Consider the following 27,991-nt stretch of genomic DNA (forward strand, 5'->3'; position numbering starts at 1 on the left):
ACTACAGGAGACCTTAGTCTACCACTACGTTCTATAACCCTACCAGTCAGATTACTACAGGAGACCTTAGTCTACCACTACGTTCTATAACCCTACCAGTCAGATTACTACAGGAGGTCTTAGTCTACCACTACGTTCTATAACCCTACCAGTCAGATTACTACAGGAGACCTTAGTCTACCACTACGCTCTATAACCCTACCAGTCAGATTACTACAGGAGACCTTAGTCTACCACTACGCTCTATAACCCTACCAGTCAGATTACTACAGGAGACCTTAGTCTACCACTACGTTCTATAACCCTACCAGTCAGATAATCATGAAGAGGGTGACCTGGGCCCCTCGTTATTTTCCGTGTCATTTTTGCCTGACTGTCGTCGTATACTTGATCCACTGTATTTAACTTTTAGTCACTCTATCAATCCTGGCCTTCTTGGTTATCCCAGCATTCCCCCCCCAACCCACCACACAGTAACTCCAAACACTACATACCACTGACCTAAAAACATTCTCACCACATCTGTATTCACCTTAAAGGACTGCAACTTCCTCATACAGTGTACACGTGGACTTAATTTGTTAATCAATAAGTCAACATGATCTGACCATATTATCCTATCATTAAAAACAATGCCCAAATACTTGCATGTGTGCACTCTTTCTATTACTGGAAAGTTACAATCGCGCGCCACCATCGTTGTCACAACCTTCTAACACTCTACACTTGTAATGTGTGTTTTGAAGTGTTTTTTTCGAAGTAATTTGAATACTCAATAGTGTCAATTTGCACATCGTTATCGATATTATCGTAGACGATATATATTCACCAATCCTACTACGGACAACATAAAGATAGAGATTACACGTTCTTACTTATGCTACAAAAGTGGGAAAATACTTAAAGAAAAGTGACAAAAAACACAATTAAACCCATAAATTGCTGTGTTTTTGTTTTGTTATTTATATTTCTGGAAACCTTCACTTTTACTCCACTACAGTACACACTCTCTCACACACACACACACACACACACACACACACACACACACACACACACACACACACACACACACACACACACACACAAAAACTGTAAAACTACAAAGTACAGAGAATGAGATTGCAGAAAATGCAATGAAATGTGCTTTGCCCTGCTCCTCTCTTCTCAAAAAAACTATCAATTTAATTTGACTAAAATATAATAAAATGACCTGAATACGAAGTACAAGATACACACACACACACACACACACACACACACACACACACACACACAAATACACACAAACAGATACATACACAGACACACACACACAAACACACACACACACACAAATACACAAACACTGACACACACACCCCCCCTCTCTCTCTCAATAATGTGTGAATGAAGTCACGTAAGCCTCAGTGCTTTTAGAGTCATGTAAAGGACAATGATTACTGGATAGAGAGCTGATGCTAAAAAGTTTCCTCTGATGATGAGATTAAGAAGTCATGTTTGGTAAAGTTAGTTTAGTTGCTATGGCGATATTTTCAATATTTTAGAACTCTCCCAACTCATCTTTCATGTAACTGATTCTCCTTCATTTCATCACACACACAAACACTCACACACACACACACACACACACACACACACACACACACACACACACACACACACACACACATACTCACACCCACACACACGTTCCACCAATAAGCTGTAGCTGTCATATTTCTTGGACCCGCGTGAGTACGGTTTTCATTTTCCAGGTTTTCAGCCTCTGAGGGGAGAGAGAGAGCGGCGGACTGTTCTCTGCAGAGCCGTGTGTAATCACGACTTTATGACATTTCATGAACAGCTGATTGAGCGGCAGTGCGCCGCTGCTACATGCATGTAGCGGAAACCCTGCATGTGCACGTGTGGTGCTGATGTTGCATGAATTTGACCAGCATAAAACCGGCATATGTCAGACTGACCGGCATCTACTTGATGTTAGAGTAGAGAGATTGCAATGAAATGTTCTTTGCTCTGGCCCTCTTTTGTCATAGAAACTATACACACACACACAGACACACACACACATACATACATACATACATACATACACAGATACACACACACACACACACACACACACACACACACAAACATACACAGATATAGACACAGACACACATACATACACACACAGACACACATACATACACACACACACATAAAAACATACACACATACACACACAAACACACAAAGACACAAACACACACAAACATACATACATACAGACACACACATACAAACATACACACACAGACACACACCCATACATACACACACAGACACACACAAACACACACACATGAAAACATACACACAGACACACACACAGACACACACACACATACACAATAACTGTAAAACTACAAGATACACACACACACATACACACACACAGATACATACACAGACACACACACACACAGAAAAATATAAAACTACAAAGTAAAGAGAGAATGCAATGAAATGTGCTTTGCCCTGTTCCTCTCTTCTCAAAAAAACGATCAATATAATTTGAATAAAATATAATAAAATGACCTGAATACATAGTACAAGACACACACACACACACACACACACACACACACACACACACACACACACACACACAAACACGTACACACTCACAGACACACACTCCCCCCCTCTCTCTCTGAATAATGTGTGTATGAAGTCACGTAAGTCTCAGTGCTTTTAGAGTCATGTAAAGGACATTGATTACTGGATAGAGAGCTGATGCTGCAATGTTTCCTCTAATGATGAGATAAAGAAGTCATGTTTGGGAAAGTTAGTTTAGTTGCTATGGTGATATTATCAATGTTCTGGCCCTTTTTTCTCATAAAAACTATCAATATAATTTGAATAAAATATAATAAGATGACCTGAATACGTAGATACAAGATACACACACACACAAACAAAACACACACACACAGACAGACAAACACACAGACAGACACACACTAACACAGACACACACATGCAAACACACACTAACTAAGACACACACATGCACAAACACAGCGACACACACACAGAGACACACACAGACACACAAATACACTACACACACACAAACACACACACAGAGACACACACATGCACAAACACACATACACACACAGAGACACACACACATAAGAGAGAGCATACCGCTTAGTTCGTGTCACAGGAGGCCTTAGTCGACCATTACGTTCTATAACCCTACCAGTCAAATTACCACGAAGACGGTGAACCACCACACAGTAACTCCAAACACTACATACCACTGACACTGACAAAATATTCTCACCACATCCGTATCCACACACACACGCTAGTCAAGACCAATTATTTAAAAATAGCAAGTTCCTGTCAGTTAGCTTCCACTAAAAGAGCTGTTTTTGCCACTGACAGACTCAGATTATTATTCTACGTGTGTGACACGGAGTACTTCTCCGAGATTTTAGCCCTGCGTGAGCACAGTCGGTCCTTGCGGTCTTCTAACCAACTGGTTTTAGAAGTGCCTAGGTCAAGGTACAAACGATGGGGTGATCAGGCTTTTGCGGTTGCTGCCCCGAGACTCTGGAATAAGTTACCCCCTGTTATTCGCACAACTACAGATGTTGCTCTTTTCAGGTCTAAACTCAAAACCTACCTGTTTAGAATGGCTTTTAATACTCAGAAGTGGTGTGACAATTTCATCTTCCTGTTTCTATGTAACCTTTTTATGATTCTACTGTTTTCTACATTTCATTCTTCTTATTGCAAGATATGTTGTTCTATTCTTAGTTCCTGATGTGAAGCACTTTGGATACCTGCTGGTTGTTGTAAAGCGCAATACAAATACATTTTGATAGATTGATTGATTGACAACATTATGTGATGGATCCCTACAGAGATAGACCTTTTAGTTAAAGAGTAAGATCCTTTTAGTTTAACATCAAACAGCCCCAAAATCTACATCACCAAACCCACCAGACTCCATGTAAATAATCAGGGTGTATAGAGCCAGCATATCTCCACCAGACTCCATGTAAATAATCAGGACTTTTAGTGTGTATAGAGCCAGCATATCTCCACCAGACTCCATGTAAATAATCAGGACTTTTAGCGTGTATAGAGCCAGCATATCTCCACCAGACTCCATGTAAATAATCAGGACTTTTAGTGTGTATAGAGCCAGCATATCTCCACATGTAAATGGGTGAATTAAGGGTTTATTTCAACCAAACCAGAGTGGTGATTGTTGGAACAGTGGAAAGATGAACCAAGACAGCTTTTGATAGTTTTATTTAGTTTCTGTCCACTTTGAATGAAGTGTGTTTTACGATGATAAAGGTCCTGATTATTTACATGGAGTCTGGTGGGTTGGGTTATGATGATTTAGCAGGACTTTTCTGATGTTAAACTAAAAGGATTTTAGTTTAGTTTATTTATTTAAAGAGACAGGGACAGCGTACAATAAACATTAACCCCAAGGGGAGAGATGCATAGTACCAGGTTTTAGCTCAAGAGCTAATTTTTACCTGTAGTCCCTGGGCCTGGATCTTACTCTTTAACAAAAAGGTCTATGTCTGTAGGTTGAAACAAAATGATTCTGCCTTTCTTTGTTCTCTATAAACCTAAAATATATATTTAGGGTACAAAAGTGACAAAAATAATACGCTTAAACTTGGAAATTGCTTTGTTTTTGTATTATTTTTACTTCATACTTTTACTCCAGTACAGTACACACACACACACACACACACACACACACACACACACACACACACACACACACACAGATACACATACATACAGAGACACCCACAAATACACACACACATATAGACACACAGATATTGAGACAAACAAACACACATACACACACACAGCGACACACACACACACGCACACACACAGACACACACATACATACCGTTACACACACATACACACACACACAGTGACATACACACAGACACAGACACACACAGACAGACACACACAGTGTAACACACATACACACACACAAATACACACACACACACACACACACAGACACACACACACACACACACACACACACACACACACACACACACACACAAAACACACACACACACACACACACACACACACACACACACACACACACACAGAGATACACAGAGACACCCCCCTGATGCTGAGATAAGAAGTCATGTGTGATACCAGATAAAGAGCAGCAGCTGATGAGGGTTAGAGGTGTAGAGAGTATATGAGCTGAGTGGTGTCAGTGTTTGTCGACCTCGGAGCAGAATGGCTGCAGTCACAGAGCTCTCCTTCCTGCTGTTTGCTCTCATCAACTACATCCATGCTCAAGAACTGATCCTCATCAAAGAGAAATTAAGGTCTCACACCTTCAAGCTCCCCGAGAACACCAACTCCTGCCTGATCTCCAGGTGTGTTGGTGAGGAGAAGCTTGTCCTGTGGAACACCTCTGACCTCTGGTCCAACAGCTCCTCAGTACCTCAACACCTGAAACAACGACTGGTCAGCTCGGTGGAAACTTCTTCTTACACCATCCTCCACCTGACCCATTCAGACTCCGGCCGGTACCGAGAGGAGTGTTGGACTGAGGGCAACGTGACGCATGACAACAACTTCACTATTACTGTTTGTTCTTCAGTAGATCTGAGAGATATCACAGCAAGACTTGGAGAAACAGTGGACCTGTCATGTGAGGGAGCAGCTGATAATCTGGATATCCAGTGGCTCAAACAGGACTCTAGATATGATTATGGACCATGGAACAGAGTTTTTGGGGACAAGACGACATCAGTGATGGACAATGTTAGAGGAAGATACCAAGTGGTGACAAACACATCAGCTCTTCGTGTTTCCAACATCACAACAACAGACTTTACAGTCTACAGATGTCTGGTGATGAACCAACAGCAGTGTGTTAGCAGTAACACTGTATGGTTGTTCCTACCGTATGAGATAATCTACGGTTCAGTGGGAGAGAGTGCTGTGTTGCCGTGCTCTATCACTGACTCCACTGATGAACAGCCCCCACGTTGGTCTAAAATGAAACTGCTCTACTCTGACCTAGAACTACACAACCAGACTGATCCTTCAGTAGACCAAAACTACTCGCTGGTGTTTTCATCTCTAATGTTAAATCATTCAGGTCAGTACTCCTGTAAAGCCTCTATCAGATATCAACAGTATGATCTGTTTGTGTGCCCCAAATTTATCCCCCCTGCTGTAGAGCTCTTCTCAGAGGGAGAAGAAGTCACTCTCAGATGCAGAGATTGGAGAAAGGGTTGGAGGCATTATTGGTTTATTAAGTCACACCGAACAGAGGGAAGAATCTTTAATGTACCGTATGAACAGAGAATGAGCAGAGTGAGCTGGTACTATGATAATGGGAGCCTGGTTATCTCTAATATCTCAGTGGGAGACGCAGGGGAGTACTGGTGTGTAGTTTATGACCGATATTTACAGTGTTTGTCAACCGAGAGAACTGTGTTAGTGTACATGGAGCCCTTTGGGATTTACTCCACCTTCTTCAAAGTGCGATGCTCAGTGCTCAGTGTCCTGCTGCTGATGCTCTGTGCTGCTGTAGTCGCTGTGAACCTGAGGACACGGAGAGGAGCTCAGCTTTCACCTCACACACACACTTAATATGCATATATGATCATTTCATCATTGGCTTTAATACAGCCTGGTATACACTGGCTTTAATACAGCCTGGTATACACTGGCTTTAATACAGCCTGGTATACACTGGCTTTAAAACAAGGGATGGGACACATTCATGGAGAGAAAACATATAAACTAGAACACAAAAGACAGAAACAACAAACAAAAATGATGGGAAATAAGACATAAATACCCAATAATTATTATTATAATAATATGAAATAAGATTTGAATTTTAGAAGTGAACATTTGTCTGTATTAGTGTGTTGTGTATATATGTAGATGATGTTATATTGTATATATTTTGAGTTAGTTGATCTTTTCTTGACTGTGAGTGTGTGTGTGTGTGTTCCAGATGTTGTTTTAAATCTAAAGATTATGTGATGATGTATATTATATATGAAGGAATATGAATTGTCTTTAATGCATTTATAATAGTTGTATCTTGCAGTGTTGTCAGTATTATAAACTTGTTATTATATCTTGGTCTGTATCTATAATCTATCGTCTGTTTAATAAACATTATTAATGAACTATAAAACTTGTTCTGATTGTGATTTCTGATTAATTATTATAAGCAACTTATCTCTGGTTCTGTAAAATGTTTCTTATGTTAACTTTCAGTAAGTAAAGTTGATTTCTAGAGCACATTTAAACACACATTAATCTGACCAAAGTGCTGAATAAAAGAACATTAAAATGTAATTATCAAAACCCAAAATAGAAAATCGCAATGGCACCAACAAGCAGCAGTTCCCATTTTATATATATATATATATATATATATATATATATATATATATATATATATATATATATCTCATTATAAAGTTAATGAAATAAAAGGTGTTGTACTTTGTCTCAGCTACAGCTCTGAGTCTCTCCCTCTGCTCCCGTTTCACTCACCACTGAGTCTCACTTCATGTCACGCCCACAACACTATCTGGTTGGTAGATGTTGGACGAGTAACAGCCAATCAGCACTCACCATGACATGCAGCAGCCTCAAGTAGAATCGTCTCCGGGCCAGTCCCCCTAAATCTAGCGCACTCCTTTAATGAGTCATGTAACCCTCATGCCCTCTTCGGGTATTTTTGTACATTTTTCTCAAGTTTTTATTTTCATTTTGTGATAGTTTTTGCTGTGTTACTGCTTAGGGCATGACATTTCGTCAGAATCTCTCTTTTTGGTCACAATGTTTAAATCCAGTGTTTTTACTTTTACATGTTTTTTATACTTGATTGATTCATTTTGTACCCTCTGGACACCTTCTTGGCAAAAAATTTTGACGTACACAAAAACTGCTGTTAAATCATCATGTATCAATATTTTTTTCTGCTATTTTTTTCATAAATCACTTAAACAACTTCTAACTTGCTCAAAACTACCAAACACTCAATCATTTTCAGGATTTTAACCCTTTAAATATGGAATGCCTTTTTATTCAGAATTGAATAAATGAATAAATACATAAACAAATGAATGAATATATGAATAAGTAAATAAATATCCCTTTGAAATAAATCATGAAATAAATAAATGAGGCAATAAATACATAAATAATAAAATAAATGTAATTATTTCATGTTACTTTTATTTCATAAGTATACTTTTACTTATTTCCCTCTCTATTTATTTCCACTGCCACTGGGGGACCATAGGCAGGCTGGAGGAACTCAAATTAATGTTAAAAAACCTAATAAAGTGACATTTTCATGCCATGGGACCTTTAAAACAGCCAAAATGAATATATTTATGAAGCTAAACATTTACTGAATATTATTTGTATGATTCACACAAACATTTCACCAAGCCACAAGATATCTTGATGGCTAATACATGTATTACTCAAAATTTGGGTAACTTCATGTTACCCCGGAAGTCATAGCGTAATTTAAACCCAAGGATCGCAGCAAACTTTCCTTTATACAACAAAGAGAGCACATGCTGGTAAGACCAAGATTATATGTTACCCTCTGTTACCTTTTAAACTTAAAAAACACACGTAGTTAACAAAGGTTGTGTGGTTATTATAACCGGTCATGTTTGTGAAGTAAATGGTATGGTTTTAAACAATACAGAATGATGTATTGGTGGTTATAGCTATAGCATATAAATCACTGCAGTATTGGATGTTAAATATGTGCACAAGAAAGCTACGAGATTACTGTGGGGGATTTAATGAATGGCTAGGTTAACAGATGATTTGAAAAGACAGAGACGGACACACATGTTTGAATTGTGCAAGTAAGCGGTTTGAAACACAGCCAATGTTATTTAATTCTGGGAATAGTAGTTGTATTAGTTCCAGTAATGTTGCTAGGACCTTGGTTTCAGTAGGGCTGTTGGTTGGATAGGTGGCTGTTGGTTGGATAGGTGGCTGTTGGTTGGATAGGTGGCTGTTGGTTGGATAGGTTGCTGTTGCTGTAATGCTGGTGGTGGACGGGAGAACGGGTGCTGGTGTTTGCTCTGGTGCTTTGGTATCTTGTGGTTTGTGGCCATTCCTTTGTGGTGTAGTGGCTCCCTCTGGTGGTGTGTTGGGCTGTATTGTTAACAGATGATTTGGAAAGACACACACACAGAGAGACACATACATACACACACACAGACACACACACACACACACACACACACACACACACACACACACAGACTTAAGCACACAAACACACAAATACACACACACACAGACTCACATACAGAGACACACACACACACACACAGACACACAGACTCAGGCGTCTTTTGTTACGGAGTAGGCTACAGAAATTATAGGCTCATGTTAAAATTTCAATGTAATGGCTCAATATTTAAATGATTTCAACAATGTGAATAAGGTTGTTATAGTTCGATGACGATATGTAGGCTATTCATTTGAGCCAGAGCAGGCGACAACGTTGCAGATGAAGAGAAAGAGAGAGCGAGCTGCCAGCGGGCAGAGGAGGGTGCTGTGTTGTGGTTCAGGGTATTGGTAGTGCTCCCGTGGGTGCTGTGTTGTGGTTCAGGGTATTGGTAGTGCTCCCGTGGGTGCTGTGTTGTGGTTCAGGGTATTGGTAGTGCTCCCGTGGGTGCTGTGTTGTGGTTCAGGGTATTGGTAGTGCTCCCGTGGGTGCTGTGTTGTGGTTCAGGGTATTGGTAGTGCTCCCGTGGGTGCTGTGTTGTGGCTTATCACGGTCAACTGTGCCAGTCATCATCAGACAAACATGCAACTCCACCTCCTCGTCTTTCCAGGCAAGCTTTTGTTGTTCACTTCGGCATGTTTTGGTTTCGCGCTACTAAGGAGAGAAGTAGAATGAAGGTTCTACGCAGGCGGGTGCCTTGGTGGTGTTGTGTGGCAGTGCCACCTAGTCACCTGGAGTGCATACTACATCGAATTTCACACACTTTTGCGTCACCATATGCACACAGATTTCCCCCCCATAACGCTCGTCTAAACGCAGAATAAAAAGTGATAACGCAACGCCAGTTTTGCGTTTTCTCTTCAGATCGTTTCTGTGTAAACATAGCCTGTGATGCAGCGGCTGAATCTGTCTTCATCTCAGATCAACAAAGGTCAGTTTAGAAGCTGTTGTTGTGTCCCCAGAGCAGCCCAGTCTCATGGCAGCTATCGCCCTCAGTTCGTGAAATGGTCACACACCAATTTCATGGAGACCACCTCGAAATAAACAAGAAATTTGAGTCCCTGTACACAAATTAAAAGATCAAAATTACGTAACAATTTCACCCGGGTGAGTGGGGATTGTGTTTAGTTTCCCGTAGTCTTCCTAATCACAACCGTCCTGTTATTGTCGTGCGTCCCCAGCAGCCATCTCCCGGTGTGTGAGGCGTCCTTTCCCCGTAGGGTATTTCGTGCTCGCCACCACGAAAACAACGAGAGAAACGTCCCCGTGAACACGTATCAATCGATTAAAAATAACGTGACATTTACACGAACTGCCGTGAGACCGGGTTGGCGTACAAGAAACAACAAAAAAGAGACAAGAAAAACACAAATAAATAAACAAGACGTGTAGTTTGAAGCAGTGAGTCTCTGCAGCCACCAGAGGGCAGCAGTGTTAAAGTACCAACAGGAGGAGCACAGAGGTGATCATAATTTTATTGGTTATTATAAGGATCCCCATTAGCTGTCACCTAGACCAGTGGCTCCCAACCTTTTTTCCTTGGCGCCCCCCCTACTCATGTCTAAGAAAAGCTAACCCCTCCCCCCCTCCCCTCCGAAACCAAAGTTGAGGTAACTCTCGAGATATAGCATGACTTTCTTTTTGATACAGAGGAGTTATCAGCACTTTAACCCTTTCTCCGCCATGTTTCATTCATAAAATAGTGATGCCGTGGCGGCAGGAAAGACGAGGATGATAGCAGGTAGCAGCTAACAGCTAACAGCTAGCAGCTTGCAGGTAGCAGCTAACAGCTAGCAGCTACCAGCTACCAGCTACCAGCTAGAAGTTAGCAGCTAGCAGCTGACCTGATGACAGCAAGGGTCCCAGGTTAAGAGGTCCCGGAGGTTTGGCCTACTAAGTAGCCTGTCTCCAATTTTAAGCAACAACAAAAATATATATTTTTTATACAGACTTTTGTATACATTATATATTCTAGTGTATTATCATAATTTGTTGAAACGTGCAAATATTTTTTTTTTACTTCAACCTCTCAAAAACAGATAAAGACTAGCTCCCCAACCCCCGTGATCTATGGCACCCCCCTGAACCGGCTAGTCTTCCTGGGGTCCAAAAAAAACAATAATTCAGACAATATTAAAACATTTGAATGACCCATACAGGAAAAGAAAAGAAAAGAAACATAACATCATTATTATTATAGTCATTAAGAACAGGTTCTTATTAACAATGGTGGCCTGATGAGTGGCTAAGCCACCTAGGGAAAGGTAAAGAGGGCCAGAACATGAATACATTTCTGTTAACCCTTGTGTTGGAGGGAATCAATCTACCGGGAGGTTTAAGATGGCGCCGTTGTGTGTGTCTCGCCGCTTACCTCTGCTGGGATTATTGTTGATTTGTCTGTTTCTACTGTTTGTCACTCGAAATGTGTCACCGCTGCTGATGTATGACCGATTCGCATGGCGCTGATCAACACTAGATCACTCACAAATAAGACTTTTATATTGAATGACTTTTTTACGACCAATGCGCTGGACTTTTTGTTGTTGACGGAAACCTGGCTGAAACCAGGTGATGACAGCGCCTTCTCGGAGCTCCTCCCCCCCAGCTGTTCTTTCCTCAACTCGCCCAGAGTGTCAGGTCGAGGCGGAGGGCTGGCCACGCTCTTCAAAGAGGAGTACAGATGCAGGTTATTACCTGCATTCTGTTATAATAGCTTCGAGCTTCAGCTGTTTGTGACTGATCTGGATTCTCCTGTGTTGTGTGCAGTTGTTTATCGCCCACCAAAACTCAACAAGGATTTTATACGTGAGTTTTCTGAGTTTTTAGCTGATGTTGTTCCTAAATATGGCAAGCTTCTGGTTTGTGGGGATTTCAATATCCATGTGTGTTGTCCGTCAAATCCACTGGCTCATGATTTTAAAACACTTTTGAACTCTTTTGGTCTTAATCAATGTGTGTAAGGTCCGACACATCATCTTGGCCACACCTTGGATCTCATCATCTCCTATGGGCTTTCAGTTTCACTTGCAGAAATAACAGAAACTGGTATCTCAGATCACTTCCCCATCAGGTTCGAGATCAGTGTCCAACCCCCCGCTATTAAGCCTGTCTCCTCAGCTTTTAGGCAGCGCTGCATCACCTCCTCTTCAGCTGGAGAGTTTGCTTCTGCGTTTGTGGGCTCAGAGTTTTATGTAAAGAATGGTCTGGTATCTCCCTCTTCCCCAGATAACATTCTCTCTGTGTTCCATTCCACATGCACTGAAATCCTAGACTCTGTTGCCCCTCATTGGATTAAATCTATTAAACCTAAGGCAGACCCGTGGCTAAATGACACCACAAGGGCCCTTAGGCAACATTGCAAACAAGCTGAACGAAGATGTAAGAAGGACAATTTACATGTTTCACTGGGTTTATTAAGGGACAGTCTAGCCACATACCAGAAGGCTGTGAAGGTGGCAAAGATGCAGCATCTCTCATCTGTCATAGCCGGCAGTTGCCATGAATCCAGAGTGTTATTTAATGTAATAAACTCTGTTGTGAATCCACACACCTCTGCTCTGACAGATATTTCAATCATGACATGTGAGAAATTTCTTTGTTATTTTATTGACAAAATAGCATCTGTCAGAAAAAACGCCAGTGCTAATTTTAAGTTGAATTTAAGCCAGTTAGCTGTCACTGGGTAAGACTACTAGTGGAGGTGGGCTGTGTTACCCCGGACTTCCTGTTGCAGAAATGGGGTGATTTGTATCCAACTAACTGCTAACTGCTGGTGGAGTTTGTGACTGTAAAATGCCGACAATTCTAGCTACATCCCACGCAAATGTACGGCTGTGTTTATACTCAATGTTTATACCACAGCCCACCAAGAGCTAATGCTAGTAGCTATAAGTTAGCCTTCTTTTATTACATGGCTTGGTTAAATTAATGTAGATTGCGGTCTGTTATTTCTTGATAACAGACCGTTGCTAAGGATAACACACCGTTGCCATGCATAGCAGAGCGTTGCCATGGACACAGTTCTGTTCACTCTGGAGCTATCAATCAATCCGCTGAAAGAAGTCCGGATAATGTATCAGCTGTGGCAAAAAAAAAGCATGTTTTAAATGCGTAACACCACTTGAGCCACGGTGAAACGTTTTTTCGTGTATATGGTTGAAATGACAATAAAACACACTTGTTGAGTTGATCGTCTCACTGTCTGTCTGTAAAGGGTAGGCGTGGCATGGGAGTGGCCTCATACAGCAGCAAAGCAAGTGCATTTTGGGATTTGGTGTCTTTCATCCATATGAGCCAAAAACACGTTTTCTTTTTCTGGCTTATCTCGGCCTAGAAGGCACCAATTTCAATTTTCTTTTCACATTTCTACTACATTAGTGACCCAATTTAAAGATATATTCAGCTTTCCAGCAGTGAAATTTCCCTTCAATTCCTGTGTTCCCTGTTCCCCCTTGCGTGGTCTAGTGTTGTCAAGTTTCTGTATTTAGTTGAATTCATGTTTTCTGTCTTTTCTGTTTCCTGTTTTATTTTGATAGTCTGGTTTTCTGTCTTGTCTCGTCCAGTTTACTTCCTGTGTTTTCCCTCCTTTGTGATTGTCCTGCCCCGCCCTGATGTGCTTCACCTGTTGTCTCACCTGTTTCTGATTTACCCATCACCTCATGTATTTAGCCTCTGTGTTCCCTGTGTCTCTTGTCAGATCGTTTTGCGTTTGTTCCTGTTTGTTCCTGCCTGTGTGTTGCCGTCAGACTGTTGTGGATTATTTGTCTGTTGCTTTTGGTTTTTCCTTGCGAGACTCTGAGTGTTTCCCAGTCTTTGTACTGCCGCTTTTGTTAATAAATCCCTGAGTTTGACCACCTCCTGCCTGCCTGCTTCCCTCTCTCTGCGTTTGGGTCCACATTCCCTGCTCCCACATAACAAGTAAACTCATATACAGAGAGGAACACACAGGTATATGGGTGAGTATATCAAGGAAGGAACCCCCCAAAAAATAATTTAATTAACTAAATTACATTACACAACCTAACACAAGGGTTAAGAGTTAACACAGGCAGCTCACAGAGACGAACAAATATTTATTACAACAAAATAAAATAAGAGAAAATATGGCAAATGTATTCAAAATGACGAGGACAATCTAAAATGTGTTAACATGTCTTCTTTCAGATTAGTGGAATGAAAACATTTATTTTACTACACTTTGTTTATATGTGTCTGTAGATTTCTCCTAAATTTACCAAAAGATATTCATGAAATTTTTGAAAACTTGTCATAAAAATATAAATTATCTCAATAAAGTAATCAAATAGGGAAGGTTTATGGTGATATATGTATTAGTTACATTATTTAACCCATTCACCTGCAGAGTCTCCCCTTAAGATGAAATGAACCTGTATGGTTGGTTATGTAAATTATGATTGTGTTTCCAAAAGCTTGAGTTCCCGCGGTGCACCGATAGGTTGTTTCATGTCAACATGTTAACATGGAAGCTCTAGCTCTGCTTTTAGAGATGCAGAAGTGTTTTTGAGGGGGCGAAACAACAAGGTGACTTGTTTATCTCTGTGGTTTGTGATCTGTCTGCTCTGATCAGTGATAACAGATGTACTGCTTATTCTTGGAAAATACTGCGGTCGACTTCTTAAAGCCCCAGTGTGTAACGTTTGTAGTTGTCCATTATCTAAATCTGTGTTGCCCGTTCACCAACTCGTCCTTTTTCATGAATATTTACCACCACCATCAATTCCAAGTATTCCTATTAGCTTGGAATTTTACATTTGAGTTTGCATGAACTGGGGTAGATGCTCCATATTGATGCACCATCTTGAAATACATTAGCTGGTAAGGGACATACAGGACATACTGCTCCACCTTTCATGTGGTATATTAAGAGAACGTATTAACTCATGGATATATTAAGAGAACGTATGAACTCGTGGATGTATTAAGAGAACGTATGAATTCGTGGATGTATTCAGAGAACGTATGAACTCGTGGATGTATTAAGAGAACGTATGAACTCGTGGATGTATTAAGAGAACGTATGAACTCGTGGATGTATTAAGAGAACATATGAACTCCAACAATGACGGCTGATAGACGGCCTTTTGTACACCTTTTCTTTTTGAAGCGTGAAGGCTACTGTAGCTGCAATACTGCGTGGCGAGAGAGAGTTGATATATGATATATGATCTCAACGCTAAATGGGAGTAATTTTTACACAATGTAGCTTAAAGCGTTTATGTGTATGTATAATAATGATGTATTACTACACATTCCTATTCATAATATCCACTGTTTTATGAATCAGAGCTTTAGTTGACAATTATTTATCATTTAAGGGGAAAAATAGTTGTACTACTTTTATTCGCTTTATATCTTTGCTATTTTTTTTGCTTTATTCGTAAAGATTTATATAATTTATGTGATGGTTGTGGTTTTGTATATGCTGCACATGGTTGTTTTTTTATTCACTATTTTTTTTTTCTTTTTGATTTGAGCTGCGGCTGTGGCTCACTGGTTCGATCCCTGGCCCTGCAGTTGCATGTTGCAAGACAAGTTGCCCCAAGATGCTGCGCATCGCAGTGTAAATGTGTGTGAGTGTTTATCTGATGAGTAGGTGGCACCTTGTACGGCGGCCACAGCATATGAATGTGTGTGAATGGTGAATGGTTCCTGTACTATATAAAAACAGTCCATTTACATTTTTTTTCTCAGATTACTGACACAGATCCAAGCTGAGAGAGTGAATACTGAGAGCTGAAATCAAACTCCAGTTCCTGGAATGATTCTTTAACCAGAGTGGAGATGGTTGTAACTGATATTGTGTTGTTACTGTGAGAAAGTCTGCAGAGCAGAAACCCACACAGCCCGTCTGCTGCAGAAAAGGAAGTGTTGATTGGCTGTCAAAAGTTTTTTATGATTTCTAATAACCACTGAGAACAGATTCATATCTGCTGCTGCTGAAAACACTCAGGGACTCCTCTTGCTCTCTGCAGCTGAGCTGTCTTTTCTCTTGTTGTCTGGAAACCTATTTTCCCACTGAGCCCTCTACCCAAACACAGTTTAACTGAGCCCAGAGAGCAACAATGATGACCCACCTGGAGTTCACCTCCATGGACTTTATTTATGGGGATTTTAGCTATTATATATATATATACATACAGTAAAGGCCAAAAGTTTGGACACACCTTCTCATTCAATGTGTTTCTTTATTTTCATGACTATTTACATTGTAAATTCTCACTGAAGGCATCAAAACTATGAATGAACACATATGGAATTATGTACTTAACAAAAAAGTGTGAAATAACTGAAAACGTGTTATATTTTAGATTCCTCAAAGTAGCCACTCTTTGCTTTTTTGATAACTTTGAAACCTGCAAAGTTATTTCACATTTTTCTGTTAAGTACATAATTCCATATGTGTTCATTCATAGTTTTGATGCCTTCAGTGAGAATCTACAATGTTAATAGTCATGAAAATAAAAAGGAAAAGCATTGAATGAGAAGGTGTGTCCAAACTTTTGGCCTGTACTGTAAATGGGTGAATTAAGGGTTTATTTCAACCAAACCAGAGTGGCGATTGTTGGAACAGTGGAAAGATGAACCAAGACGGCTTTTGGTAGTTTTATTTAGTTTCTGTCCACTTTTAATGAAGTGTGTTTTTTACGGTGATAAAAGTACTGATTATTTACATGGAGTCTGGTGGAGTTTGGCGAACATAATTTCACGGATGTGGAGACACACACACACACACACACCTCTCTCTCGTCTCTGAATAAGGTGTGAAGACACATCAGCCTCTGTGGTTTTAGAGTCATGTAAGGACATTGATTAGATGAGCTGATGCTGCAAAGTTTCCTCTGATGATGAGATAAAGAAGTCATGTTTTGGTAAACTTAGTTTAGTTGCTATGGTGATATCATCTTTCATGTAACTGGTTCTGACACACACACACACACACACACACACACACACACACACACACACACAAATACACACACACACACACACACACTGACACAAACACACAGACACAAACACACAGACAAACACACAAATACACACACACACACACCTCCCCTGATGATGAGATAAAGAAGTCATGTGTGATACCAGATAAAGAGCAGCAGCTGATGAGGGTTAGAGGTGTAGAGCGTATATGAGCTGAGTGGTGTCAGTGTTTGTCGACCTCGGAGCAGAATGGCTGCAGTCACAGAGCTCTCCTTCCTGCTGTTTGCTCTCATCAACTACATCCATGCACAAGAACGCATCATCATCCGACAGGAAGGATGGCCCTATTACACCTTCATCCTACCCGAGAACACCACCTCCTGCCTGATCTCCAGATGTGTTGGTGAGGAGAAGCTTGTCCTGTGGAACACCTCTGACCTCTGGTCCAACAGCTCCTCAGTACCTCAACACCTGAAACAACGACTTGTCAGCTCGGTGAAAACTTCTTCTTACACCATCCGCCGCCTGACCCATTCAGACTCCGGCCCGTACCGAGAGGAGTGTTGGACTGAGGGCAACGTGACGCATGAGAACAACATCAGTATTACTGTTTGTACTTCAATAGATGGCAGCTTTATTGTAGCGAGACTTGGAGAAACAGTGGACCTGCCATGTAAGGGAGCAGCTAATAATCTGGATATCCAGTGGCTCAAACAGGACTCTAGATATGATTATGAAACATGGAGCAGAGTTTTTGGGGACAAGATGACATCAGTGATGGACAATGTTAGAGAAAAATACCAAGTGGTGACAAACACATCAGTTCTTCGTGTTTTCGACCTCACAGCAACAGACGAATTTATACGGTACAGGTGTCTGGTGATGAACCAACAGCAGTGTGTTAGAAGTCACACTGTAGAGTTGTACCTACAGTTTGACTATGTTTACGCTGTTCTGTTGGACCTACAGGTTGAGACAATCCACCGCTCATTGGGAGAGACCGCTGTGTTGCCGTGCTCTATCACTGACTCCACTGATGAACAGCCCCCACTTTGGTCTAATGAGATCTCCTCTGACCTAGGACAACTAAACCAGACTGTTCCTTCAATAGACCAAAACTACTCGCTGGTGTTTTCATCTCTAATGTTAAATCACTCAGGTCGGTACTACTGTAAAACCTCTATGAGAGAGCAACAGTATGATCTGTATGTGTGTCCCAAATTTGGCCCCCCTGCTGTAGAGCTTTTCTCAGAGGGAGAAGAAGTCACTCTCAGATGTACTGATTGGGGAAAGGGTGAGAGGCATGTTTGGTTTATCAAGTCTAACAGAACAGAGGGAAGAATCTTTAGTGTAGAGTCTGATCAGAGAATGAGCAGAGTGAGCTGGTACCGTGATAATGGGAGCCTGGTTATCTCTAATATCTCAGTGGGAGACGCAGGGGAGTACTGGTGTGTAGTTTATGACGAATATGATTATCAGTGTGTGTCAACAGAGAGAACTGTGTTAGTGTACATGGAGCCCTTTGGGATTTACTCCACCTTCTTCAAAGTGCGATGCTCAGTGCTCAGTGTCCTGCTGCTGATGCTCTGTGCTGCTGTAGTCGCTGTGAACCTGAGGACACGGAGAGGAGCTCAGCTTTCACCTCACACACACACTTAATATGCATATATGATCATTTCATCATTGGCTTTAATACAGCCTGATATACACTGGCTTTAATACAGCCTGGTATACACTGGCTTTAAAACAAGGGATGGGACACATTCATGCAGAGAAAACATTTAAACTAGAACTTAAAAGACAGAAACAACAAACAGAAATGATGGGAAATAAGACATAAATATCCAATAATTATTATTATAATGGTATAAAATAAGTTTTCAATGTTAGAAGTGAATATTTGTCTGTATTAGTATGTTGTGTATATATGTAAATGATAATATCTTGTATATATATTGAGTTAGTTGATCTTTTCTTGAATGTGTGTGTGTGTTTTCCAGATGTATTTTGAATCTAAACATTATGTGATGTATATTATATATGAAGGAATATGAATTGTCTTTAATGCATTTATAATAGTTGTATCTTGCAGTGTTGTCAATGTTATAAACCTGTTATTACATCTTGGTCTATATCTATAATCCATCGTCTGTTTAATAAACATTATTAATGAACTATAAAACTTGTTCTGGTTGTGATTTCTGAATAATTATTATAAGCAACATATCTCTGGGTCTGTAAAATGTTTCTTATGTTAACTTTCAGTAAGTTAAGTGGATTTCTAGAGCACATTTAAACACACATTAATCCGACCAAAGTGCTGAATAAAAGAACATTAAGATGTAAATATCAAAACCCCAAAAAGAAGATCCCAACGGCAACAACAAGCAGCAGTTCCCATTATTTATATATATATATATATATATATATATATATATATATATATATATATATATATATATATAATAAAGTTAATGAAATAAAAGGTGTTGTACTTTGTCTCAGCTACAGCTCTGAGTCTCTCCCTCTGCTCCCGTTTCACTCACCACTGACTCTCACTTCATGTCCCACCCACAACACTATCTGATTGGTAGATGTTAGACGACTAACAACCAATCAACACTCACCACTGAGTCTCACTTCATGTCCCACCCACAACAGTATCTGGTTGGTAGATGTTAGATGAGTATCAGCCAATCAGCACTCACCATGACATGCAGCAGCCTCAATCAGAAGAGTCTCAGGCTCTGGTGGAGTTGGTCTCCGGACAAGTCCCCTGAAATCTAGAGCCCTCCTTTAATGAGTTATTTAGGAAACTTTAAAGCAATTATTCCTAACCTAAAAAGGCCGAAACAGGCCATAACAAGTTCAAGTGTATTGTCATGTGCATGTAAAAGTACAAAGTACAGAGATAATGCAATGACATGTGTTTTGCCCTGAGCCTCTTCTCATAAACACTGTCAATATAATTTGAATAAAATATAATAAAATGACCTGAACAGTAGTACAATATACACACACACAAACACAGAGAGACACACATACATACACACACTCTCTCACACACACACAGACACACACACACACACATACAGACACACACATATACACACACACCCTCTCTTTCCTCTCTGAATAATGTGTGTATGACATCACGTCAGCATCTGTGTGCGGTTTTAGAGTCATGTAAATGTGTCTCAATGAAAATCACTGCACTGTCACACACACACACACATACATACATACACAATTACATAAACACAAACACAAACACATACACACACACTGTTACGCACACACAATTACACACACACACAGACACACACACACCCCTCTCCCTCTTTTCTGAATAATGTGTGTATGACGTCAGTCTCTGTGGTTTTAGAGTCATGTAAAGGTGTCTCAATGAAAATCACTGCACTATGTCACATTCACTAACTCAGTAACACTGAGCACTTTTTAGTTCAAATATCACCCACACATTCCCAATCCCACACTCTAAACAAAATGCATAAAAGTGACAAAAGTCATGCATACACATCTCTCGCCAAAATGGCAACTGGACCCCTATCCAAGGAAGAAATGTGTGTGTTTGTGTGTGTGTGTGTGTGTATGTATGTGTGTGTCACTGTGTGTGTGTGTGTGTGTGTGTGTGTGTGTGTGTGTGTGTATGTGTGTGTATGTTTGTGTGTGTGTATGTATGTGTGTGTCTGTGTGTGTGTGTGTCTGTGTGTCTTTGTGTGTTGTGTCTGTGTGTGTGTGTATGTGTTTGTGTATTTGTATCTATGTGTGTGTCTGAGTGTCTGTGTTTGTGTGTCTATTTGTATATATGTGTGTATTTGTGGGTGTGTATCTTGTACTATGTATTCAGTTCATTTCATTATATTTTATTCAAATTATATTGATAGTGTTTATGAGAAGGGAGGAGCAGGGCAAAGCACATTTCATTGCATTCTCTCTGAACTTTGTACTTTTAAATGCACATGACAATATCCTTGAACATGAACTTATTATGGTCTGTTTCTTCCTGTTGACTCATTAAAGGAGCGCTCTATATTTTGGGGACCTGGCTCGGAGCCTGAGACTCTTCTGCTTGAGGCTGCTGCATGTCATGGTGAGTGTTGATCGTCTGATACTTGTCTAACAGTCAGTCAGTTTGTCTTGTGCATGGGTGATAGTTCAGGGCTTTTGCCCTTTTCTATCTATAAAGACAGCATGTGAGGAGAGGAGCTGAAGGAGGAGCCCAATTTATTTATGCACTGGTCAGGTGGTTGTCTGGCAGCCGTGAAAATTAAAATACAATAAAATAAAATAATAAGGAGAAAAGAAGAAGGAAGTTTGAAGGTTAAAAAGTATTAGATTAGCTTAATAAATAGGAGTGTGATGGCTATGGACAGTTCTGTTACCTATTTGCTTATTTTTGTTGTCTGTATTATTGATTTCTGTGGGTTTCCTGTGTTTGTATATTCTTTCTGTGTATTTCTGTTCCCGGTTGTATTGAAGCTGTTGAAGTTTTGTGTATTGTGGTCTGTGTATTTTTTGTTCTGTGTTGTGATTTTCCTGGTTGTGTTCTGTTTCTGGTTTTATTTTGATAGTCTGGTTTTCTGTCTTGTCTTGTCCAGTTTACTTCCTGTGTTTTCCCTCCTTTGTTGATTGTCCTGCCCCGCCCTGATGTATTTCACCTGTTGTCTCACCTGTTCCTGATTTACTCGTCCCCTCATGTATTTAGCCTCTGTGTTCCCTTTGTCTCTTGTTAGATTGTCTTGTGTTTCCTCCCTGTGCCCTGTGTTCGTTCCTGCATGTGCCCATTTGCTCCTGCCTATGTTTTGCCCGTCAGTTTATTATTTTGTGAGTGTTCCAGTCCTTGTACTGCCGTTTTTTGTTGGTATTAAATCCCTGAGTACAACCGTCTCCTGCCTGTCTGCCTCCCTCTGCATTTGGGTCCTCATTCCCCCTGCTACACATCACAAGGAGGCAACAATGAAAAGAACATTTGATGGGGTATGTAGAGTATAATGGGGTCAAGGAAATTATGTCAGTGTCTGAAGTCTCTTTTATATAGACCATAGTGGTCCCCTAATACTGTATCTAAAGTGTCTTTTATATAGGCCTTAGTGGTCCCTAATACTGTATCTGAAGTCTATTTTATATAGACCTTAGTGGTCCCCTAATACTGTATCTAAAGTGTCTTTTATATAGGCCTTAGTGGTCCCCTAATACTGTATCTGAAGTCTATTTTATATAGACCTTAGTGGTCCCCTAATACTGTATCTGAAGTCTCTTTTATATAGACCTTAGTGGTCCTCTAATACTGTATCTGAAGTCTATTTTATATAGACCTTAGTGGTCCCCTAATACTATATCTGAAGTCTCTGTCCCGAAATTTACACCTATCACCATTTCTAAGCCACTGCGGGGGCCATAGGCAGGCTGGGGAACTAGCGTCATTTAAACCAGAGGATTGTGGCAAACTTTCTTTTATACAAGAAAGAGAGCACATGCTGGTAAGACCAAGATTATTTGTTACCCTACATATATTTTTACCTCAATAAACACACATAGTTAACAAAGACATATGTGTTGCGTGGTTATTATAACCGGCCATGTTTGTGAAGTAAATGGTATGGTTATAAACAATAGAGAATGATGTATTGATGGTTGTCGCTATAGCATATAAATCACTGCAGTATTGGATGTTAAATATGTGCACAAGAAAGCTACAGGATTACTGTGGGGGATTTGATGAATTGCTAGGTTAACAGATGATTTGAAAAGACATACACACACAGACACACACAGAGACCCACACGTTTGAATTGTGCAAGTAGGCGGTTTGAGACACAGCCAATTTTGTTATTTAATTCTGTGAATAGTTGTATTTGTTCCAGTAATGTTGCTAGGACCTTGGTTTCAATAGGACTGTGGTGGAAGTTTTCCTTGAAGCAGCAGCGTTAGTGATATTCATGATAAAATCAAAACTAATAACGATCGTTTGAGAATTAAACCAAAGTTTGGTCTGTGAGTATTTATTTACTTTTTCTGGGGAAAAAGGCCTTTAACTTTGCTGCTCCCTCTACATGGAACAAGTTACAGAAATCCATGAAACTTACTGAACTAGTCTAATTGGTCGTTTTTAAGAGGATGTTGTTTGACTTGGAGGCAGTCACATCTGGTTGTAGATGTTTTACCTGATTTGGTTAAGATTGTGGTTGACTTTGAGGGATTTGCTGTTTCAGTTGTTTTGTGTTCTAAGTGTTTTTGTGTATTTTGTATTTGCATGTACTGTATGTGTGGTTGTACTGCTGCCTGCCTTGGCCAGGACACTCTTGAAAAAGAGATTTTTAATCTCAGTGAGTTTCTTCCTGGTTAAATAAAGGTTAAATAAAATAAAAATAAAAAAATAAATTTACATTTGCAAATGGAGAAAACCGTTTTAAAGGTACACGCAGCACAACTGAAAATGTCTTTCTAACCTAAAGTCTAAAAATCCAAACATCATGTAGTGAAGAAACTCTGTTAAGCCACCACTCTAAATGTATCTTTTAGCATGGCCATAGTTGAAAAGAGACATCATTAACAGTCACACCATTGTCTCACCTTCCTGTTATTTTCATTAGCCTAAACAACAGTTTATCTCAGGAGGCAGAAGGAGACACGGTTTGTGGCCTTCTCGACTTCGTCTGCTAAAAAGTCAACAATGTGAGAAGGTTCAAACTAGTAAAACTAAATAATTCTACTGGGCTATAGTTCACGGTTGACAACTATTTCACTTGGAGCCTTTTGAATCTACACATGAAGAAGCTAAATCTTGTGGCGTTATGAAACAATCATTAAACCAATGGTTAATATCATTAAACAAATGGTTAAAATGAAATTTGCCACCACAATACTATTTATTTATATGTATATTTACATATTCATATTAAAAGTATCTGAACTATATTATTATTTGCAAGTTAAAAAAATAAGTCAGAAGTTATAATTCTTAAGTCTGGGAAATGCAGTCAAATACACACAGAGACACACACAAACAACACACACACACACACACAGACACATACACGCACACAGAGACATGCACACACACACACACACACACACATACATAAAGAGACGCACACATACACACACACACACACACAGAAAGACACACAAACATAAACAGACGCACACACACACACAGAAAGACACACACACACAGACACACAAACACAGACACACAAAATAAACACACACACACACACCAGTCAAGACCAACAAAAAGTGAGTTTCTGTCAGTTAGCTTCCACTAAAAGTTCTGTTGTTGCCGCTAAATAAAATAAAATAAACTTACAAATCAGAGATTTAGGTTAAAACGACATCAAAAGACAAACACCTAATTACAAACATAGCAGGATAAGACAATTAAGATGCCGGGAAGGCCAATATAAAAAGGTAAGTTTTGAGCCTGGCTTTGAATATCGCAATTGAAGGGGTAATTTCTGATGTCGGGTGGCAGTCGGTTCCACAGCTGAGGGCCAGCAACAGAAAAGGCTCGGTCACCTTTTTGGTTAAACCAGGACCGTGGGACATGGAGGAGGCCTTGGCTGGAGGGTCTGGGGGACCTGGGGGCTACGTGGTGATTAATGATATCTGCTATGTAGCTGGGGGCCAGGGCGTGAAGAGATTTAAAAACCATTAACAGTATTTTAAATCGTATCCTAGATTGGACTGGGAGCCAGTGCAAGGAGGCTAGGACAGGTGTAATGTGTTCAGGCTTTTTTGTGTTCGTGAGCAGCCTAGCCGCTGCTTTTTGGACCATCTGAAGCCGTGCCACCATAGTCAGGGGAGACCGAAGGAGAGAGTTACAATAGTCTAGACAGGAGGTTATGAAGGCATGGATGACTTTTACAGGATCATTGTATGACAGAACAGACTTGAGTTTGGAAATTATTAATTGGTAAATACTGGTCTTTACAACAGATGATATTTGTTTCTCCAGGTTAAGATGGCAGTCTAAAATAACACCCAAGTTACGTGCATGGGATTTAACATAGGGGGCAAGGGGATCATGGTCGGCAGGGATGGCAGTTTTGGATTTTGAGGAGACAAAGACAATAACTTGAATAACTTCAGTTTTGTTATCATTTAACTGAAGAAAATTGTTAGCCATCCAGTGTGTATAGAGCCAGCATAACTCCACCAGACTCCATGTAAATAATCAGGACTTTTAGTGTGTATAGAGCCAGCATAACTCCACCAGACTCCATGTAAATAATCTGGACTTTTAGCGTGTATAAAGCCAGCATATCTCCACCAGACTCCATGTAAATAATCAGGACTTTTAGCGTGTATAGAGCCAGCATATTTCCACCAGACTCCATTTAAATAATCAGGACTTTTAGCGTGTATAGAGCCAGCATATCTCCACCAGACTCCATGTAAATAATCAGGACGTTTAGCTTGTGTAGAGCCAGCATATCTCCACATGTAAATTGGTGAATAAAGGGTTTATTTCAACCAAACCAGAGTGGTGATTGTTGGAACAGTGGAAAGATGAACCAAGACGTCTTTTGGTAGTTTTATTTAGTTTCTGTCCACTTTGAATGAAGTGTGTTTTACAATGATGAAAGTAGTGATTATTTACATGGAGTCTTGTGGAGTTGGGTGAACGAAATTTCACGGATGTGGACACACACACACACACACACACACACACACACACACACACACACACACCCCTCTCTCGTCTCTGAATGAGGTGTGAAGACACATCAGCCTCTGTCGTTTTAGAGTCATGTAAGGACATTGATTAGATGAGCTGATGCTGCAAAGTTTCCTTCAATGATGAGATAGAGAAGTCATGTTTTGGTAAAGTTTGGTTAGTTGCTATGGTGATATTATCAATGTTCCAGAACTCTCCCAACTCATCTATCATGTAAAGTAACTGACAGACACACACACACACACAGGAACACAAACACACACACACGCATGCAGACACACAGAGACACACAAACATACACACACAGACACACACAGAAACACACACACACATACAGACAGAGACACACACACACACACACACACACACACAGAGACACACACACAGAGACAGAGACGCACACACACACGCACACACACACACACATACACATACAAACAGACAGACACACATGAAGCTGAAGTTGAAATGTCTTTAATGTCCCCGAGGGGCAATTTGGTTCACAACATGTAGCCACACATAAACATTAACACAAAAAGCACATAAAACCTGAAATAGTAAATAAATAAAAACATAAATACACATGTACACTACACTTAAAAGATGACAAGTATATGCTGTAAAATGGCAAGTGACCTGGCCTCATACACCGACCTAATGCTGTTGAGGTCAGTGCCAATTATTTTCCGAGATATATTTACAATTTTTCCCAGTCTGTTCTTGTTGGTTACACTCAAATTGCCAAACCAGCAGATCATAGCGAAGGTTAAGATTGACTCAACAAAAGATGAGTAAAAAGTTGTCAGAAGTGATCTGTTAACATTTAACCCCTTCAGCTTTCTTAAAAAAAAACAATCTCTGATTGGCTTTTTTACATATATAGTCTGTATTAGTCTCAAAATTCAATTTATCATCTAAAATGGTGCCCAAGTACTTATATTGGTTTACCACATCCACCGCTGTGCCATTAATCAAAGTTGAAGCAGTGGTGGAAGGATTTCGACGAAAGTCAATACACATCTCTTTAGTTTTAGAGACGTTGAGTTGTAGATATGAGTCCTGACACCATAAGATAAAATCGTCCAAAACTGGACCATGTCCCGCCTCGTGATCCTGCAGAAGACTAATTATCACAGAATCATCAGCATACTTGATAATATGCCTTGATTCAAACATACTCTGACAGTCGTTGGTGTAGAGCACAAACAGAAGTGGTGACAGAACACACCCCTGAGGTGACCCTGTTGAGCACATAAGGGCCTTAGATCAAATATTATTTACCCGGGTTCTCTGTGACCTCATAGTTAGGAAATCAACCAGCCAGCATCTGGTACCAAAGTCAATATCAGGAAATTGCAATAATCTATGAGCAAGAATATGCACACACACACACACACACACACATACACACACACAAACAAATCAACACACGTACACACAGACAGAGACACACACACACACACACACACACACACACGGAGACACACACAGACACATGTACACACACACACACACACACACACATACACACACAAAGACACACGCACAGACACTCATGCACACACACACCTACACACATACAGACAAACCCACACACACACACAAACACACATAAACAAATCAACACACACACACAAACAAATCAACACACACGAACACACAGACAGAGACAGACACACACACACCTACACACACGCACACACACACACCTACACACACACTCACACACAAACAAATCAACACACACGTACACACAGACAGACACACACACACACATACACACAGAAAGACACACGCACAGACACACATGCACACACACCTACACACATACAGACAAACACACAAACACACGCACACACACATAAACAAATCAACACACACACACAGACACACACACTTACACACACATACAGACACACACACATACACACAAACAAATCAACAGACACAGAAACACACACACACACACACACACACACACACACACATACAGATACACACACACACACACACAAACA

General features: G+C 40.2%; 2 protein-coding genes across 2 annotated transcripts in view; one reads left to right on the plus strand and one right to left on the minus strand.

The window, feature by feature from the left end:
- Window positions 1-17,744, plus strand: part of LOC114551247 (uncharacterized) — a 20,711-nt gene extending 2,967 nt beyond the window's left edge. Inside the window, exons 2-8 of the mRNA XM_028572418.1 lie at window positions 5,310-6,651; window positions 9,704-9,745; window positions 9,827-9,929; window positions 11,888-12,001; window positions 12,086-12,124; window positions 12,338-12,520; window positions 17,722-17,744. Of these exons, the coding sequence (XP_028428219.1) occupies window positions 5,311-6,651; window positions 9,704-9,745; window positions 9,827-9,929; window positions 11,888-12,001; window positions 12,086-12,124; window positions 12,338-12,520; window positions 17,722-17,744 (1,845 nt within the window). The 5' untranslated portion in view covers window position 5,310. The remainder of the gene's footprint in view (window positions 1-5,309; window positions 6,652-9,703; window positions 9,746-9,826; window positions 9,930-11,887; window positions 12,002-12,085; window positions 12,125-12,337; window positions 12,521-17,721) is intronic.
- Window positions 17,745-17,756: 12 nt separating this feature from the next.
- Window positions 17,757-27,991, minus strand: part of LOC114551248 (dynein regulatory complex protein 11-like) — a gene marked incomplete at its 5' end in the record, with an annotated part of 23,319 nt that continues 13,084 nt past the window's right edge. The window contains one exon of the mRNA XM_028572420.1: window positions 17,757-17,837. Coding sequence (XP_028428221.1) covers window positions 17,757-17,837 — 81 coding nt within the window. The remainder of the gene's footprint in view (window positions 17,838-27,991) is intronic.

The sequence above is a fragment of the Perca flavescens genome, chromosome 24 (genome assembly GCF_004354835.1).
Source record: "Perca flavescens isolate YP-PL-M2 chromosome 24, PFLA_1.0, whole genome shotgun sequence".
In the NCBI taxonomy this organism is placed as follows: domain Eukaryota; kingdom Metazoa; phylum Chordata; class Actinopteri; order Perciformes; family Percidae; genus Perca; species Perca flavescens.